The 20,777-nt window shown below is 39.7% G+C and overlaps 1 protein-coding gene across 1 annotated transcript; it reads right to left on the reverse strand.

Moving 5' to 3' along the window:
* Positions 1-5,050: 5,050 nt before the first annotated feature.
* On the reverse strand, positions 5,051-19,430 carry LOC140554658 (uncharacterized). Its single transcript, XM_072677876.1, is given in 15 exon segments — positions 5,051-6,471; positions 7,804-7,875; positions 8,828-8,887; positions 8,976-9,132; positions 9,317-9,550; positions 10,428-10,523; positions 11,091-11,819; positions 13,849-14,054; positions 14,057-14,272; positions 14,392-14,451; positions 15,342-15,498; positions 15,644-15,877; positions 17,071-17,166; positions 17,375-17,976; positions 19,354-19,430. Coding segments are annotated over 14 exon segments (3,423 nt in total). The 5' UTR covers positions 17,960-17,976; positions 19,354-19,430; the 3' UTR covers positions 5,051-5,950.
* Positions 19,431-20,777: the final 1,347 nt, after the last annotated feature.

The raw sequence follows: 20,777 nt of genomic DNA on the forward strand, positions 1-20,777 counted from the left end.
TCCACAAGACCTTTCTGAAATAATGTTTTCCAAAGTAATTTTCTTGCTCATGAAGTTTTTTTTTTTGATGTTGTATTAACATGCTTGTAAAGATACTGTAAGCAATATGGAAACTTTAAGCAATATGTCCTATGTCCCAACATTTGCCATATAAATGCAATATCCTTTTTTCTTTTTTTTAGAATAAATGATTTTAATTATGGAAAAATGCCTGATATATTTCACTTATGTTTTACACATAAAAGCATGAAATAGAAGAGAGAGCAGTGAATGTAACTATTAATAAAACGGTGCCCTTCCAGAGCAGTAATAAAATGTCTACACACCAATACACAACCCAACACCTAGAACATATGCACAGTTCGTTCATCTATAAATGCTAATAGAAAAGCATCACTCAATATTCATTGGCCTGTAAGGAAGTAGAAGTGTTGGGGTGGCCTCATATTTAACAGAGAGCTGGTCCCTGGGGTGGGCAGGACTCAGAAAGGCCAGCGGTCAGAAAGCTCTAAATGACAGACTGAAATCCCTCAATATCCATAAATGTTTCCTGTTGGGTAGTAAAGCTTAGATAAAATGAGCGAGTGTCAGGAAAATGGGAATCAAGAAGAAAGGGAAGTGTTTCCCTTAGGATTTTGTCCATTAACAATTAACAACAGTCTTTTAATAAGGGGCTTAAGAGGGATCGGAGGCCTTTAGATGTCCCGGGTCAGGGAGGACAGTGGCCATCTCTTCCCTTTGCAGCAATTGCGCAGTAGACCCTCCTCCTTAAACTCCTGTTCCTAGACCAAGCTCAAGAAGAACTTCCCAACCGTATTCAAGTATACAGTGGTAAATAAACAAGGCATTGGTGTGCCATTCACACACACACACACAGACACACACACACTATGTTTTGATACATAGTATATTTTGGATATATAGTATATATTGGAAAACTACTACAAACTTTTTATTCCTTAACTAAAATAGCAGCATTTATAAGACACCTACATAATACTATGTGGACAACTGACAAAAAACTACATAGACTTACATATATAGAGGATCATAACACTTACTAATGTGAAATGACATCCAATTAAACAACTTAGCCTTAATGACAACTGATGCATTTTAGAATGAGCTTTTACAAAATAATAGTAATCAGCCATAACATTAATACCAGTGAAGTGAATAACATTGATTATCTGGTTATAATGGCCTTTGTCAAAGGTTGGATATATCAGGCAGTAAACAGTAAACAGCGTAAGGATCTGAGTCACTTTGACAAGAGCCAAGCTATAATGTCTAGATGACTGAGTCAGAACATTTCCAAAACATCAGACAGATCTTGTGGGGTGTTCCTGGTATTCAGTGGTCAGTACCTACTAAAAGTGGTCCAAGAAAGGACAACCGGTGAACCAAAGACCCCAAAGCTCATTGATATGACTCATGAAGGCCCCACCTTACAACTTACAGGACTTAAAGGATCTGCTGCTAAGGGCTTGTGACAGATACCACAGGATGCCTTCAGAAGTCTTGTGGAGTCCATGCCTTAACGGGTCGGATCTGTTGTGGCAGCACATGGTAGATCTACCCATTATTAGGCAGGTGGCGCTAATGTTATGGCTGGTCGGTGTATATTGTCTTTTTTCAACTTATTTACAATCAACATCATAGCTATTGTTCTTTATTTAAGAGCAGGGACCACCAACCCACCGCATCACACATGAATCTCTTGAACCTTTTACTTTTAGCTGAGCAAGATTTTGACTTTGACAACTCAGTTTACTTTTACTGTTACTTTTTCCACCCCTGCTTTTACACTATATAGAGGTTCTTAATATTGAACAAAAAATATTTTCCACAAACCAATTAATAATAATGGTTCTTTAAAGTGCCATTCATTGGAATTCCATAAGGAATCAAATGTGACTCTTCAGTGTATTTGTGTGAAAGAAACCCTTATGGCATTATTTTTTATTTTTGAGAGCAAGACAATAAGACAGTTCTAACTTAGAGCACAACAACATAACAATACTATTTAAGAATATACTAATAATACTTTCTCTAAAAAAATATTTAAATTTCTTTTTTTCCCCATAAACAGCCAATTAAAATTAATTGTATCCATTCAGACACCACTAACAAAACCAACTGATGGAATTTCACTTGTAATATTTAATAATACAATAAACATTAGGCAAAGTATTATCAGAATGGAGAAATGGACACAAGTCTCTTGTATCACAAGTAATACACTTAAATATATACATTATCCAACAGTAAAAATAGTGAAAAACTGTGAAAAAGGTCTGTTAGTATTATATGTATTTAAATATGAATCAAATTCTCTACCAGTTGAGATGATGTTTCAATTAAGGAAGGATTACACCGACTACAAAACGCAGTGAGGGTGCTGAAAGCTGGTGGTGCACACCCAAAGGATGTGATTTAATCACTGTGAACCTCATAGTGATTCACCCATCTACCTACTCAGCCATAATCAATAATCCTAATTTACCACTCTGTCACACAGGGAGCAGATGGAGAGCAGTGTTTTAAAATCATCATTTCACAGTCTGTCAGAGTGAGGATGCAGATTGAACCTGAGGAGGATCCAGCAGTAAATTAAGCTCCTTCAGCGCAGAACTGCAGGAGTAATTAATCGAGCTTCTTTGAGATTTGCTTACACGGTAAAAGTCCGTTCAGGAGTTGCTCACAGAATAATGAAGACAATCCGTGGGCTCACGAGAAGGTGTTTTATTACCTGTTCAGTACTCCGTACTAGTGTCCAGTTCTGGTCTTGGACCAGGAGGCGTGCATGGGTGTCTAGCTATGGTCCTGGAGGGTCTTAGTACAGTACAGTTTGATGATTTCCCAGCTCAGGCACACTTGAATCGACTCAGCAGGAACCTACAGGCTTAGTAGATCTAGCCTCAGGATTGGAACTTGTGTTCATTTGATTCCTCGCAAGGACTTTTGTATCAACTTCACTTCAGCTACGAATGCAATGGGTTAGATTGTGTGGGGAATTAGGGGGGCATTACCCATGCGTTGTTTAAGGATTTGGTCAAGAATGGTATCCATCTATCCATCATCTTATCTGCATTTGTCCTGGTCACTGCTGCGGTGGGACCGGAGCCTACCTGGGACCACTGGACAGTTCCCCCTGTAGAGGGTGCCAGTCCATTGCAAGGTGCCACACACAACCACTCATTCACACACTCAGACCTAGGGGCAATTTATCACGGCCAGTTCACCTACTGTGCATGTTTTTGGTAGACCGGAGGAAACCCAGACACACACCACATTTAATATTTTTTCTGTAAATTCTGTAAATAAACTGTTTAATAATTCTGCTTTAAAATGAGCAAAAGTGGGTCTCGACTTGCTGGGACTTATGCACATACTCTGGTCCATGTTTATAAATGACAGCATCAGAAACCACAATTAAGGCTATTAGAGATTCCTGAACAACCCCACACAGTCTGAGCAGAGTGTGTAATGAGACATGCAGTTAGCATTACGCTAACTGGGGTATATGAGCTTCCATTACATTAGCCTTGCAGCTCCAGTGCTCAAGAAAAAAACTTCAGACTCCAGACAAGTGAGTGTTAATGTGTGGCTCACATTCCAGAGCCTCATGATAGGCCATACTCGCAGACACAGGCCAGGCAGAGTGGAGAGGAATCTGCAGCGTTCAGCTCTGAAGAGCCATCACTTCACTAACAGCCCAAGCTCAGAGCATGAATACTGATTAAGGTATTAAAGAATCAGCATTTCAGCATCTTAATAAATTAAATCAACTTGTAATTGCTGTACTGAAGTTGACACAGCAGTGAGGTCAGCTGTTAAGAATAGAGATCATCACTTGGGTTGAATTTTTACAGACATTTGGGACAAAAACTACATTTTGAATGCTTTTTTTTTTACATGAACTCCAACTTGGACTCATCATACTGCCATATCTATAGTACACAAGACAACACTTACAGCATAAGGGGAGAAGGGGATGTTGTGTGAGGACACATTTGAACGTGGATAATGTACGTATCGTGTGTCAGCTTCACTTCAGCCAAGAATGCATTTGCTGGCCCTTAGATGGTATGGGGATTCCCCCCATGAGAAAATGGAGAGGCTAAATCAACGAGGGCACAGCCAATGCTTTCTTCCAGTATTTGGTCAAGAATGGCATCCATCCATCCATCTTTTTATCTGCTGGGTTTCAGAGCCATTAGGCACAAGGCAGGAATACCCTCTTTTTTTTATGACCAATGCCCCTACTATGTTTTTGGGAGGCGGGGGGATAGCGGAGTACCCAGAGGAATCTTGTGCAGACATGGGGAGAACACACCAAACTCCTTACAGACAGGGACCAGAGTCATTCATGAAAGACCTTAACCATACCACCCTTAAATGTCCTTAACCATACCGCCCTCTTGTGGTTAAGGTACATTGGTGCAGTGATACAGGTATAGAAAAATGTTATATATTACGGCAATATATCCAGTAAACAGTTCCAATTATAAATAAATAAATAGATAGCAAAAGTTCTAAAAAGCATGTGTTACTGTGCCAGTCTCCTTCCAAAATGAACCGAGAAGTCTCATCTGCTGTGTATAAAATGCAACACAGAATCTACTAAAATGTGTAGAGCTGTATTTTAAATTTGAATATTTTATTAAGATTTAAATTAGTTGTTTATATAAGCATTGTATTTACTGAGATGAAAGATCAATCTTAATTTCTGCTGAGGCACACATATATATATATGTTTCACATGTAATATATGAATTGTTGGAGAGCAACATTACATCATTTGGTTTTCAACAAAAGCATGTTTAATGTACATTTATTCAGAATCATAGGACTCAGTACTAAACACAGGCACCTCATGGGGGCCAATCTAAGAAGCATGCTATGCATTGTGAGAAATTTAGTCTTTAGAACTTTTCAGCTAATCAGAGACCATTTAGTGTACACTCTCTTTTCAGCTTTCACATTTACTGTCTGCACAGATTTGTGAATTTGTGGATGTAGATGACAAACTGGTTGCTTTCCATAGTAATTGTAATCAACAAGCCTTTATTTTGAACGGCAAGATATATAAGCAGTTTAAACAGACTGTCAAGAGTAAAGAGAAAATACAAAAATGAGCTTATTTTATCAAGTGTATGCCATCAAAAACATGAAGACAACAATGTTACCTTGGCACCATGAACACCATGTATTTATGGTGTAAATACAATGCATCAAAAACTAGCCAACAGGATGATTATTTTCACTGGTAGTACAAGCTTTGGAACCAGTAAAATTGCAGTAAAATTCATACAATACCCAATACATAATAACCTAAGTAATGCAGTACACTGCATTATACAACACTGCAGTATATAAACACTGGTAACATTTACAAACAGCACTGCAGTTTTACTGTTCACCCCTCTGTCCACTTTTGGAAAGTAAGCAGAGTAAACAGATTCAAATGCTTGCCTATTGTTTCTGCTTCAAACACACCTTCCAGAACTGACTGTTCACTTGCTGCCTAATATATAGATCCCACAAGTGCCTTTTTAGCCAGATAATCAACGTTATTCACTTAGTTTCATTTTTACCAGTGGTTTTAACGTAAGGGTTGATCTGCATATAGCAACCAGATTATAGTAATGTTTTGCACTTGCCAAGATGACATTTTATGTGCAGTGTTTAAATTTTTAATAAATCTCAAGAAAAGTGAGTTTTCAGGAAAAGTGAGTTTTTTACGTTACAGGTCAGCACTAAGCAATTCACACATTGTTCAGGTCTAAGTGGGGTATGTCCTCAAGAATATGACTATAATAAGGCTGCAGAGAAAACTGTGGTGACCAATAACATTCGGAGAGACAGTCTGTGGGCATATCAATCAACCCCAAACCAACAAATCTTTACTTGGCTTAGTTACCAAGCCTAATATAGTGTAGACACATTATTGTGGATCACACAACCTCACCTGTCCCCTACAAACCCTGAGCCCAGCATAAAGTGGCTGAGTAAACATGGTGTGGACTGTATGTATGAGGGTCATTGTGTCAGAGACTCTGTAGAAGGACAGAATTCCTGCACTGTGATCCACATACACTCCTATTCTGGAGGTCGGTGCTGGAATCTCAGTCTTAGCATTGTTGTGAAAGAAGCAAAGGGGGAAACAACACTGCAGACTCCATGACTGACTGGTCTGTCCAAACCCAGGGGCATTACTGCATCCTTTCCTGGTGATTCCTTTATATGAGACAGATACGTACACCTGTGCGTCACTGCTCCACTCAACCTCCCAGTAACAGCGTCCAATCACACTCTCCTTACTCAGCACTTGCTTCCAGTAGGTAAATCTTTCTGGATGATCAGAGTATGGCTGGCCTCTCCAACTGTTCTTCGCCACTCTGTTGTCCTCAGACAGACTAAGGAAATAATTTACTGTGTTGGGATCCAGAGTCAGCCAACAGAAATCTGAAAGAATGAAAATACACATTTCAGGTTTAATTTCACAGACTTTGTTAGGTAATGCAGAACATTACTTCTCCAAGTCTCACATTGGTCTCAAACAAGACTTCACGATGTCTAGGAGAAATTATGGGAATAATGAGAAATAATGAGATCTTCTTTCCTCTGGATTTGCCTCCTTTCTCATATACAGTTGCATAGTCCAATAACCATAGTTACGTAAGTAAGTTCAACCGCATTCACATATTATCCTCAATAATATAAATCACAAAATATCTGTTTCTGCGAATAGCTAAGCTACTAAAACATGACCTGATTAAAAAAGCAACAATGCTTCTTCATTTAAGTCTTTCCTTAAATGATGGGCAAGGTTACTTTTTATTTCCATCTTTTCTCAGAAGTCCCATCTTCAGAAAATGGAGCAAATGTTTGGGAACTGTAAGTACTTTCTACCTTTGGCAAGTATCACAGCTTCTAAAGACTTTTTGCATCCAGCCTCCATCCGTTTTTCTTTCACCTATTCTCTTTTGAAGTCTATCCATAGATTTTCAATAATGTTTAGTTTAGGGGACTTTGAGGGCCATGGCAAAACCTTCAGCTTGCACCTCTTGAGGTAGTCCATTATAAGGTGTGTTTAAGAGTCACTATCCTGCTGTGTAGGGCATCGTCTTTTCATCTTCATCTTATCACAGATGGTGTGATGTGTGATTCCAGAATGTGCTACTATTTCATTGATTTAATTGCGGACCACACTTACTGTGGGCTGAGGCAAGGAGGGGAAACTCGAGAAACTTGGGCTTGAGACTTGAGGTCAGACTTACCCTTGTCAAGCAAAAACCGAGCAGTTGGAAGAGAAGGACAAGCTGTGGTGGTAGTAGGGTGCAAATTATCCTCACAAAAAGAGGACTGTTTTATAGGTTGCGTAACATTGGAGAGAAGGTTTTTTTTCCATGGTTCTTCTCCCAAACGATAGTTATTAGTTTATAACTCCATTTAAATGTTCCTCATTGCCACTGGATACAAAAGCATGACTATTCACCCTGTGCTTAACAGTTGGCAAGGTGTTTTTTTCATGAAATTCAGCACCTTTATTTTCCCCAAAAAAAAGGTTATTTCTTTCACAAAAAGATTCCATTTTAACTTCATCAGTCCACAGGACATACAGGAAATGCTTTATAAATGTGTGCATCATGGAGGACAGTTGATCTTCTCCTTACATAACTAGTGCAGTGAAATTGTGTTCAATAAGTGCCCAAACCTAGGCTTTTTTGACACTGTAATTGAAAATGTTTTTTTTTTCTGCTTGCATGCAGAATGGTGTATGTGTGCTTTACATACACTGCAGAAACTCTTCTCTGTTTTTTGGCTCTGTGGGTGAAGGCATCTGAACTGGTACAGCTGTGGAAGAAACTAGAGAAAGAGACCAAATTGTTCAATTAAATCAATGAATGTGTAAGATGTATAGACCAATATACACAGAGCTGCAAATTTGCTCTCACGAGTCGAGGGGACCAGCATTGGTAGACAGCAATTTCCATACATCAATGAAGCTACTAAAACTAAATGAACACTAATGGCCATATTCTCATGACATCTAACACTTATACAGTGTGTAAATAGTAAAAACACAAAACAACAATATTATCAGGAGTAATGAATCATGCATTTTTAAACAACAAAGAATATGGTGATACTAAACCATCTCACAATCCACCAAAATGCAAAAACTTGCACAAACTTAAATTACAACAGTAGGCATAAAGGCAATTTTTGCATATATAATCATTTGTTGTTTTTCAAGTGTGAGCAAATAGGTCTGTACATTGTCCATTATCAATGATCAATTACAGAGAAACTTACTTTATGCTTATGCTGCAAAAACATAACTTGCAAGGTTTGTCTTTCCAATGGGTTCCCATTAAAACCCTCAAATGTTGCTTGTGAACACTATATGAATACTCCTACCAGGTCATTTAAGCCATACCTTTGTGTAAATCATAAAAATACATTATATGGAGGATATCATTCCACAGCTCCCCAACTCATCCCAGAAGCACTGGAGGGTGCACCATCCATCATTGCAGAGAACACAGTTCCACTCTTTCACAGCTCAATGCTGGGGGGGCTTTACACACCTCTAGCCCATGCCTGGCATTAGGCATGGTGCCAACAGGTTCATGTTTATCTGCTCCAGAGGGTGCTGTTCTATTGGCAGTACTTCCCTACAGTGACTGACATCTGTGTCAGCAGTGGGTGCACTCATTAGAAGGTAAGTCCATAAACATTTTGTAGTTCACAATTATGAACATAAACATATCCACACATGCATTTAACCGGTACTGTGTGTGGGATGTATACTTACACTGCAGAAAATCTTCTCTACGTTTAGGCTCTGAAGGTCTTTGGATCTGAATTGCAGCAGCTGTGGAAAAAGAAGTCATGTTGTTCTGCGGAACGAATGAATCAGGACATGCAATCAGAATTTCCATCAAGATGGGAGCTGTCCTTACCTTGTGGAGGGATCTGACTGAAGTCCACCATGCAGAGTTCCTCCAGTCGCTCTTTCAGATCAGAGAGAGATTTCTTCACTCCATCAAATGAAAGATGCTGATGGACAGTGATGCTGGCGTCCTCATAGCCAGAATAGACACACACAGACTGGAAACTCTACAGGTAGGACATAACATGGAGAAAGTGAGTGACAAATCATCTCAGACCAGCCTCAATTCTTGAGACTTTAGACAGAAATATTTGTTTTTTTTATTTATCACTTTTATGAACTTTCTGAGGAACAGTTTGAGAAGCTTTCTAGGGATCAGCTGTCTCTATAGATCAGACAGATGAGTGTTACCTGGAGGAACTGAATGTGATCCTCTGTGTGTAAAAGCTGCTCCAGCTCAGTGTGTCTCCTCTTTAGATCAGTGATCTCCTGCTCCAGCTCTTCCAGGAGTTCCTCAGCTCCACTCAGTTGAGTCTTCTCCTGATCTCTGATCAGCTCTGTTACCTCAGAGCGCTTTTTCTCAATGGAGCGGATCAGCTCAGTAAAGATCCTCTCACTGTCCTCCACTGCTGCCTGTGCAGAGCTCTGTTAGGACAAACACAAACACACATTTAGTGGACATGTCTCCTCTAAGATTCCTTGGATGATTGTAGTTATAGGAATTTGGTTAGTTTATCAGTAGCAAATATCAGTGATCCTCAGTGATATTAAAAGATTATACTATAAATATAGTATAATACTTACTTTACGGTCACCCAGAATCAGAAAGACTTTATTTAGCCAGGTCTGTTACATATAGCTTCTGTCCAATCAAAAACATTAGTTTTCTCTATGGTTTAAACCCAGTAGCTGCTCTGTGCACTGTGTACATAATTCTGGATTAATGGAACAATAAAGATGCTCTAAATTTACATTAACATCCATTCAAAGCTGAGAACATTTTGACCTTCTGCTGTAAAGTCACCACTTTGGAGATGCATGATTTTCATTGGAGAGCAACGGTATACTAGGGCACGTACTGAACAAAATCATTCTTCTGTCTTTTTACAATTTAGGACATGTCAATTGCATAATATGGACACAAACACCAGAAGACTACACACAGCAAGTAGCAGCCAAAAAAAACACTATGCACTGCAAATAAGCCTTAGTAACAAAGCCTGTAATAAGCCTTAGTAATGAAGCAATACTAAAAGTGATAGGGTCAATCTTTATGGAAATAAAAACACAGTAGCTCTTGTAGAAGAAGAAAGCCCCAACTTCAGCTACCAAAAATGTTGAAGATACCTCTGCTGGTGTTACATTTACAGTACTTCTTTGCTTATGATGTGCGGCTTCTACTAAATGCTATACGAAAGTGTGAGAACAATAAATTCACAGAACTATGAGCCTCTCAATGTCTGACAGAAGTGTGAAATGTGAAGTGTGCTTCTCCGGCAGCTCTCTGTTCACTACTACTTACCTTAAGAGTTTCCGCAGCCTGTTTCACCTCCTGCAGCTTCTTCTCTCTCTCCTGGATTCTCTGCTGGAATTTTTTCTGCATCCCCATTAGCTGACTCTAAGGGGAAATTATATTGAAATTGGTAGATAACTGCTTTAGAATTACATTTGACTGATATTTTAAACTCAAAGACTATATGGAGAAAAGTATTGGGACACCTGCAAAATCAAGGGAATTAAAAAGAGTTTATCCTGCTTTTGTTGGAGTAACTGTCTCTACTGTCCAGGGAAGACTTTCTATTAGATTTTGGAGCACTGCTATGAGGATTTGATTGCATTCAGTTATAAGTGCGTTAGTGAGGTCAGGCTGTTGGATGATCACCATTCCACCAAATCCCCCAACTCCCCAAATCATCCCAAAAGTATTGGATTCTTTTTTTTTTCTTCAGTTGTATGTGTTTAGTTATATTACCTCTCTCCATCTCTCAGTAGTGTTAAAATAAAGATCAAATGACCATGTATTTAAATATGTAAAAAATGACAAAGGTTTTTACTTAGTGTCCTAAATTTGTCACATGACTCTATTAATGCACATTGCTATTTTCTGTTTACTTTTAATTTAATAGAGCTTATAGTCAATATAATATACATTTAACTCATTTTGAGCACTTTTATCAGTTCTTACATGTTTCTGGGTTCTTTCTGTTGCAGCTGATACTGTGTCATGGCCTTTGTGGTCCTCCATCATACACAAGTAGCAGATACAAGTTTGGTCAGTGCGACAGTAGACCTTTATCACTTCATCATGATCAGAGCAGATCTTCTCTTGTAGCTGTGTGGAGGCTTTGACCAGCTTGTGCTTCTTGAAGGCAGGAGACTGATAGTGAGGTTGTAGATGAGTCTCACAGTAAGAAGCCAGACACACCAAACAGGACTTTGAGGCTTTGAGTTTTCTCCCAGTGCAGGAATCACACTCCACATCTCCAGGTCCAGCGTAACACTGAGCAGCAGAAGCAGACTGGAGATTAGTCTTCTTCAGTTTCTCCACCACTTCAGCCAGCATGTTGTTTCTGCGTAGAGCAGGCCTCGGAGTGAACGTCTCTCTGCACTGGGGGCAGCTGTAGACCCTCCTCTGATCCTCCTGATCCCAGCAGCCATTAATACACACCATACAGAAACTGTGTCCACAGTTGATGGTCGCTGGCTCCTTCAGCAGATCCAGACAGATCAGACAGCTGAACTGCTCCTGGTCTACTGAAATGCTGGCCATTTTCCTGCTCTTACAGACTGAGAGAGAGTGAGAGAAAGAGAGGACGAAGCACTTTCTCTGAACTGAGTAGGAGTGGCTTCCTAGTTCTGAGGTTGTTGAAGTGTCATGGGGAGAAGGAGGTGGAGTGAGAGTGAGAGGAGGAGACTGAAAAACAGAGCAACAGAGTGTTGTGTTTTATGTTTATGGATTCTTTATTTACTTATTAATGCACAACATTGACTTCTGTTTTAACTGTGATATTAGAGATATTAACATTTAGCTACACTGTAGCCTAAAAATAAACTTTCATGCTGTTTAGGCAGTACATATTATAATAGTTAAACTGCTCACTGGGACAGAGTCCACTAGAGGGGGCCAGATCTTCTTTGTTGCTCTTAATGTGAGCTCTTGTGGTCCAGTTCTGTGAGCCACAGCCAGACTTGTTAAAGTTATCTATAATTTGTTTATTAGTTTAATCCAGTTAGTTTAGTATTGCTGGTTGTTCTCTTTTATCTTTATGCTGCTGACAATCTTGCCCAAATAAGAAACCTGATCTGCACAGGTTTAGCTGAAGATGGTGAGCCAAATGGTCCCTTTAGAAATGCACCCATAAAACATCAGTTGTCATCTAAACTTCTAAATCTATGTGTCTCCTGCCTTCACATCTGTAATCAGGCTGCACAGACTGCATTTCATTTTGTGGATGTATGTCGACAAACATGAAGCTAAATGTTGCAGCTGAACACACCCAGATCATGAACACACCTGATTGATGACTTAATAGTTGATTTATTGTCTAATTAAAAAGTAACAATGAACATTAAAGTTTACTCAGTTTAGTCAGGAGCTCCAGTATAATATTAAAATAGACAAATATTGTGTACATTGTTTAACATTGTGACAAACATATTGTCTACATTACCAGGCCTACATATAAACAGAGAACAATAGTAGTAATAGTAGAAACTCATATAGTGCCTATATGATAATGATAATAATATTTGCACTCATTTTATAATCCACTAAAAGTTAAATCACTAGGTGAACTGTACCCATATGGACAGCTGCTTTAGCTATTAGTCCACAATTCAACCCCCCAAAAAGTTAAATTATTAGCAAATTAATATTAGCAAAGAATGAACTTTGATCTTACACTTTAACTCTCAAGACTGAAAATGGAATGTCAATGACTTTATGCAAAATCAATTTTATGTTAAATTTCAGTTCTGACTAATTTAAATAGAGTCAATATTCAATAGAGAGTTACATATACCACATTAGTTTCAATGTAAGAATTTGCACAAGTCAGTTTTCACTTGTAAAATTAAATCTAAGCCCAACCTCAAAGTGCATTAGTGAATTTTCAAATTCAAAACTCAGAAATATGTAGATCGTCATAAATAATAAAATAATTATTTTAGCAATGGCATCAGCACATGTGTATCAGGTGCCAGAGAAAAACTGTACAGAGCCTTGTTTGTGTTTACACTAACTTCCTGTCAGTCACTGTATTAGACACTCCTCAATGTCCGAGTACTCCACCCTCATCTGCATAATGCTCTGTTACTCCACCCTCATCTCCTCAATGCCCCGCTAGTCCACCCCATCTCCGTCTGTTTGGGCAAAACAACATAGAGTAAGTCGATAAGTGGCCTATGTGTCAGGACAAGAAACACTAATCAGGAGTTAGCATTGGAAGTGCTTTTCCAAAAAGGACATAATTATTATTATACACAAACGGAATAAAATTGGAATGAGATTTAGCAACATTCCTCCTTGACAGATTTCCTGTAAACATTGGACATCTGAATAATGTGCTGAACTATTTCACTGACAGATCTTACATAACAAATGGAAAAGATAACACTATCACTTAGAGAGCTGATTAAAGCGAAGCTTTGGGTGAACCTCATTAAAACTCATATGTAGTACTGGTCAGCTAACTAGCTGACACAAACAGGGACTAACTCATAGGAGTTCATTTCAAAGAAATATTGGACAACAAAAACAGCTGTCTACTGTTAGAGCAACGAATCAATAGAAGATACAAACTCTGAGTGTGTTTATATGTCATAATTTCACTATCAAGATGTTTAGTAGGTAGCAACACAAATCAGGGTAAAATGCTAACACCATCATGGCTGCCAAAGTAAAGATATACAGTTTATTCTGGATCAGATAACCTTACAGTTACCTGAAAGATCCGATTCCAACCACCAACCCAGAATCCAGCGTAGAGAGGCTGAGTGAAGGTGGTGTGGACGGTGTGTAGGAGAGTCATTGTATCAGAGACGCTGTAGAAGGATAGAGTTCCTGCACTGTGATCCACATACACTCCTATTTTGGAGAATGGAGGAGCTGAGAGCTTAGTCTCTCTGTTGTAGACTCCAGGACTGACTATTGTGCTATGTACACATATCCCCTACTGCTCCACTCCACCTCCCAGTAACAGCATCCTCTCACACTCTCCTTACTCAGCACCTGACACCAGTAGTTAAATCTCTCTGGATGATCAGAGTACTGCTGCACTATGCCATTGTCTGTCGCCACTCTGTTGTTCTCAGACAGACTGAGGTACTGATTTACTGTGTTGGGATCCAGAGTCAGCCGACAGAAATCTAAAAAAAAAAGAAAAAGAAAATAGGTATATTTAGGTGATTTGCATTTTCATGCGCTGTATACAGTAAAGTATTGTATTAGATCAGTCGTTTCTATTTTTTTTTGTGTTTCCACATACACTGCAGATGGTCTTCTCTGGTCTTTAGCTCTGAGGGTAAAATCATCTGAACTGCTTTAACTGTAGAGACAAAGAGAACAAATGATCCAACAGAATACTGTATATGCAGACCCATATAGGCTAGTCTATCCAGAAAGAAGCAACAGCAGATACACTGTAAAATCCATTTAAAGTAATTGGGTTTTTATATAACTGAATAATGTTTGAACCATGGAAATGCTCCGTTCTATCAGCAGGAGAACCACGCTTTGGTTCTAAACCAGCACTGAACAGTCTTGGCCAAGGCTCACTTGTAAAAAAGAGAGACTACCCTTCTTAAATAACAATAACATTAGGTTCCAAGGCGACCCACGTTCAAGGCAGTACGCTGCTAAGTCAGGTTAGGTTGGCTTTGCCTTTTGGTCTAGCAGCTGGTTCCCCACCTACTCCTCTTTTGTTTACAGAGCGTGGCTCTGCCCTTAGTTTGTTTACTCCAGCTCCTTGCCTCCTCCCAGTCCCAGGTTTGTTTTGGTTCCCCATTTTGTTTGTCACATTGTGGTTCAATTTACTATTGTTTCCCTTAGTGCACTTTGTTTGGTTAACCTCTGTGTTGTGTTTATCACGTTTAATAAACCATCTTTTGATTCCATCTCTGCGAGTGTTCATCCCTTCAGGTCTGGCCGTACACACCATGACAATAGTGTGTTAACTGTCTGTTTACTGTGCACATGGGGGGACGTCAGTGGTTTCAAATGAATGTTTATATATGAAAATATCATTCATGGGGTGTTCTCATTTTTGTCACATGACTGTATGTGTAAAATTATCAAAAACAGAATGTGGATTCAAAAATGTGTATGTGCATAAGTGCAAGAAGAAAGATTGCCTATTCATATCCTAAAATAGAAACATTTTTTATTTATAAAAAATTGGTACAGTTTCAATACTTCACAACAGAAAGCTGTCCTTACCCTGTGGAGAGATTTGACTGAACTCCACCATGCAGAGTTCCTCCAGTCGCTCTTTCAGATCAGAGAGAGATTTCTTCACTCCGTCAAATGAAAGATGTTGATGGACAGTGATGCTGGCGTCCTCACAGCCAGAAGAGACGCACACAGACTGGAAACTCTACAGGTAGGACATAACATGAAGACCAGCCTCAATCTCAGACTTTTGTTTTATATATTTATCCCTTTTATGAACTTTCTAAAGTGCAGTGTGAGAAGCTTTCTAAGCATCAGCTGTCTCTGTTGATCAGACAGATGAGTGTTACCTGGAGGAACTGGATGTGATCCTCTTTGTGTGAAAGCTGCTCCAGCTCAGTGTGTCTCCTCTTTAGATCAGTGATCTCCTGCTTTAGCTGCTCCAGGAGTTCCTCAGCTTCACTCAGTTGAGTCTTCTCCTGAGCTCTGATCAGCTCTGTTACCTCAGAGCGCTTTTTCTCAATGGAGCAGATCAGCTCAGTAAAGATCTTCTCACTGTCCTCCACTGCTGCCTGTGCAGAGTGCTGTTAGGGCACATACACCTGATGAACTATTGTGTCTCTTACTGTAATTGTACACTTAAAAGAAAAAGTAAGGGTTGCCTTTGTAATCACTGGGATTTCTGCATTGATTACTAATTAATTGTGGTCTGATTGATCTAAGTCAATTACAGACTAGACTAAACTAGCAGAACAGTTTACTGAGAACATTGAGTAAATAGCCACAGTGCAAGCAAGCAGAAGTATGTAAACCTCTGTGTGAGCTAATTGGCAAGATGTGTTTCAATTAAGGAGATTAGATTGGAAGTGTTGGATAAGAGCGTCTGCTAAATGCCGAAAATGCAAATGTAAATGTAAGTGTGGGTTTCATATGTACTTGGCCCACTGGTACTCTTCTTGAGAAAGACCTGGCCTCAACATATGTGTTATAAAGACATTAAAGCTGGAAAAGGCTACAAAAGCATTATCATAGTTCGGTGACTGTAAGGCTGTGGTGGAGGGAGCACCCTGCATCAGGGCCTGTACACCCTGTGATCACTGAGTGACCAATGAATTCAATATCTCTTCAATTTGAGTCCATTACCTGAAGCTGACATTGGGTAATGCAATGAGACAATGACTCAAAGCATACAAATAAATCAGTGAAGAATGGTTGAAAAAGGACATTTTCTGGAATGATCGAGTCCTGACCTTAATCCTTTTAAGATGCTGTTGTATGACCTATATAGTCCTGTATAACATGTAGGTGCATAGTCCCTCAAGGTAGTAAAAACATCTCCAAAATAAAAATCCAGAACATATACACATTATCTTACACTATACACAGGCTATTGCACTTTTTAAAATGTACAGGTTTGATGTAAACTCTGTGAAATATAGAGATGTTCACATGACATATGTTCACATCACTGTGATAAACTGAAACACAAAGGTTCACTTACTTTTTCTAGCCTGCACGTTTACATACTCTTACAAAAGCATACACATTAAAATACACTGTTGTATTGATGGCATTTGGAAACAACAGTGGGTTAGATAATGACAGGCCAAATTGTATTAGTAATCAATACAGAAATCCAGGTTATTCCAAAGGGTTTCTTTACTTTTTTTTGCAACTGTACAAGACTCACTTCCTGTTGGCAGTAAAAGTGTCTAACACTGGGTGAGATGGGGCTGTGAAATAACTGCTCTAGAAGCTAGATCTGCTCACTATTTACCTTAAGAGTGTTGATAGCTTGTTTCACCTCCTGTTGCTTCTTCTCATTCTCCTGGATTCGCTGCTGAACTTTACTCTGCATTTTTTTCATGTCACTCTGGAGAAAGAAAGTGAACTCTTAATAAAGTGTGAGTTGTGTGGTAAATTATTAATTAGAAGGCTGAAGTTCATAATTTCTGTAAAGGACTTTGACACTGTCTGCTGGAAGACTATGGGCTGGCGAAAGGGTATTAATTGTTAGACAATCTCAATCCTCTTTTCTCGCAATTGGAATATAACAGAATCAGAAAAGATTAATTGATTGCCTGTTTCTGGGTTCTTTCTGTTGCAGCTGAGACTGTATCATGGCCTTTGTGTTCATTCATCGTACATAAATAGCAGATAACAGTTTGGTCAGTGCGACAGTAGATCTCCATCAGTTTATCATGTTCAGAGCAGATCTTCTCTTGTAGCTGTGTGGAGGCTTTGACCAGCTTGTGCTTCTTGAAGGCAGGAGACTGATAGTGAGGTTGTAGATGAGTCTCACAGTAAGAAGCCAGACACACCAAACAGGACTTTGAGGCTTTGAGTTTTCTCCCAGTGCAGGAATCACACTCCACATCTCCAGGTCCAGCGTAACACTGAGCAGCAGAAGCAGACTGGAGATTAGTCTTCTTCAGTTTCTCCACCACTTCAGCCAGCATGTTGTTTCTGCGTAGAACAGGCCTCGGAGTGAACGTCTCTCTGCACTGGGGGCAGCTCCTCCTGTGATCCTCCTGATCCCAGCAGCCATTAATACATACCTTACAGAAACTGTGTCCACAGTTGATGGTCACTGGATCCTTCAGCAAATCCAGACAGACTGGACAGCTGAACTGGTCCTGGTCTACTGAAATGCTGGCCTCTGCCATTTTCCTGCTCTAACAGACTGAGAGAGAGAGAGAGAGAGAGAGAGAGAGAGAGAGAGAGAGAGAGAGAGAGAGAGAGAGAGAAAGAGAGGAAGCAACCAGTTTTTCAGAGTGTTTATAAAGTGTCATTGTGAGAAGGAGGTGGAAATGAAGAGAAAAGAGGAGGAGACTAGATAACAGAGGAAGAGATAGATTATGTCTATGGTGCTCTATGCCCTTCTTCAGATCAGCAATTTGATGATGGCAATAATGTGAGACCAATATGGCTCTGGGGTTTTTTTTATGTGCATTTAAGACATGGGCAACATACAGGCAATGCGTGTACCACACCTCCTAGAGTTATGACTGTACTTGTACTTTTCTCAGGTTTGTTTACCTACAGTGGTGCTATGTAGATAAGAAGCATAACACAACTTGATGTTTATCATGCAGCTGTAAACAATCCTATCTTCTCTGACTGGTCCCAGCATGCATAGCAAGGACGTTTTTGGGTAAGAGACCAGTGCTGCATCTGGATTTATGTGGACCATGCCAAACGCTGCATGGAAGGTGCGAGACAGCACCCTTTTGAACCCCAAAGTGAAAAATCAGACATCCTTATGATCTCGCATTCCCCTCAGGCACATACAAAGGCTGAAATGGTCTTGGACAGGGCCTTAGTGAAAGGATGCATTTATGGAATTTGGAAGTAAGCATAGCTATTTAACATAACTGATAATAATAATAATAATAATAATAATAATAAACTTTAATAACATATGTATAACATAACATATTTTACACATTTACAATGAGTTTAACAAGAGAGAATCAAATACCTTACTATCCCTCAAGGACAGCAAATAATAAGATGTAACAAATAGGTTAAAACAATGACAAAACATAATGAAGATATTAAAAATATTAAAGTAAAACCAGCCAGTAAAAGAAAGGAAAAAAGAAACACTAGTTAAATACTGACATGAAATATATATTTTAATAAATATATTTTCAACCATTTAAAAAAAAACTATTAATCACTAGTGTGTTCTTGATATGTGGTGTGTAAAAGCAAAAATCTGCTGCACCACTCTTTTTAAGTTTCATATGTAGACATAGGATACACAGCACTGGATGAACTTAAGGCACTATTTGGACTATTTCAGAGATGTACTGACTGATTTTAACGTCAAGTCCAACAGGAACAGGCAACCAGTATGATTTGGGAAGCTCTGTGAACAGTTTATTACAAAGGCCAATGTGAGAAAAATAACTGAACTGATCAAACTGATTCCAGCTCATCATGCTGACTTTACAGTACGACAGAAGAGGGTCTAGACAGTCAAATATTCCATGTCATGTCCTAGACAGTTTAGATTTTTTTTTGTCATGTAATAGCATTGATAAAATGAACCCACCTGTCTACCAAGCTCTGACTTTTACTAGATTAGTGCACATTGTGCTGTCCTGTGTGCTCGGTCATAGCCAGAAGTCTTCTCATAGTGTCAGGATCTTGTTCTCATGCTCTCCTCCGGGGCAATGCCGAGGCTCCGCCCACGAGCCTGTCAGGAGCCGGGATTCCTGCGCATGCGCACTGCAGGCGCAACCCCCTTGTTAGCCTCATGCTCAACAGCTGGGACCGCTGCTTCAAAAGCTCTGTGCTTTCATGAACTCTCTGCCGTGAATTCGCTGAATCCTTGTGGGTCCAGAGGTTTCCATAGCCAGCTCAAGGATATTCTCTGCCCTCCATAAAATTCCTCTTAGAACTAACTTTTCTCTTTTTACCTTCTTCGAGTAAATGGCCACCCAGCCCGACCTGCTGGAAGATTGCCCGCTGAGGTCCCCTCTACCTGCGTCTAACCAGCTGCCACCTACCAGTCCGGCCAGCGGGTCCCCCCCAACCCGCCACCACCCATGGCTCACCCGCCTGCCGCTGCTGCCTGTTTGGTGGCCGTGCTGAAACCTAGATAGACTCGTGCCTGTCTGACACTATTAATATCACCACTATTAACTTTCTGTTGTATCTGCTTTGGTAATTTTTATCATTAATGTTTAAATAGTCTGATCAGAGGAGGATAGATGGGTCCTCCTTGTGAGTCTTGGTTCCTCCCAAGGTTTCTTCCTCCAGCTCTGAGGGAGTTTTTCCTTGCCACTGTCGTCGTTGGCTTGCTCACAGGGGTCTTTGACCCTTCATGTTATTTCTTCTTTCTTCTCTGTCTCTGTTCTTTATTAAGTACTAATTATGTAAAAGCTGCTTTGTGACGACAACAGTTGTAAAAAGCTATACAAATAAATCTGACTTGACTTGACTATTCCCTCAGTGCCACGTTGCTTGTGCTCTGTTAGGTTTTGGGTAAACCTGCTCGTGTCGTGTTGTAGCCCTTACTTAGCTACCTGTTGTCCTGGTCTTGTGGTTGCCCTTGTTCCCCTGCCTCGTTTGTTTTATTTCTCACTGTCTGTATGCGAATCATTGACTTGTTGTCCACCTGTTATTGTCTACCCAAGCCCTGCTTGTGGCTTTAAGTTCTCCCTCTGCCCCGGTCCTCTCCTGAGCTAGGCTCAGCAGTTTATCATTTGTCCTGCCCTGTTTTGTCGTGTCGTGTCTTGTCTTGTCTTTTCCTCGTGAACCCAAGCGCCATTCTCTTCCCAGCCCCTGCCTTTGTTTATTAAAATATTGCATCGTCCAGTCCCTGCACGTTTTTCTTAGTTTCTCACTGCCACGCCTGACCAGGCATGAAACCTAGCTCTTTATAGTTTGATAGTTATTCTAATTTGAGACTAGTCTTACTAGTGGAAATCATTTTTTACATTTACTTACTTAATGTAAAAAGTAGTTTTTTTT

Source organism: Salminus brasiliensis, chromosome 1 (assembly GCF_030463535.1).
Source record: "Salminus brasiliensis chromosome 1, fSalBra1.hap2, whole genome shotgun sequence".
In the NCBI taxonomy this organism is placed as follows: domain Eukaryota; kingdom Metazoa; phylum Chordata; class Actinopteri; order Characiformes; family Bryconidae; genus Salminus; species Salminus brasiliensis.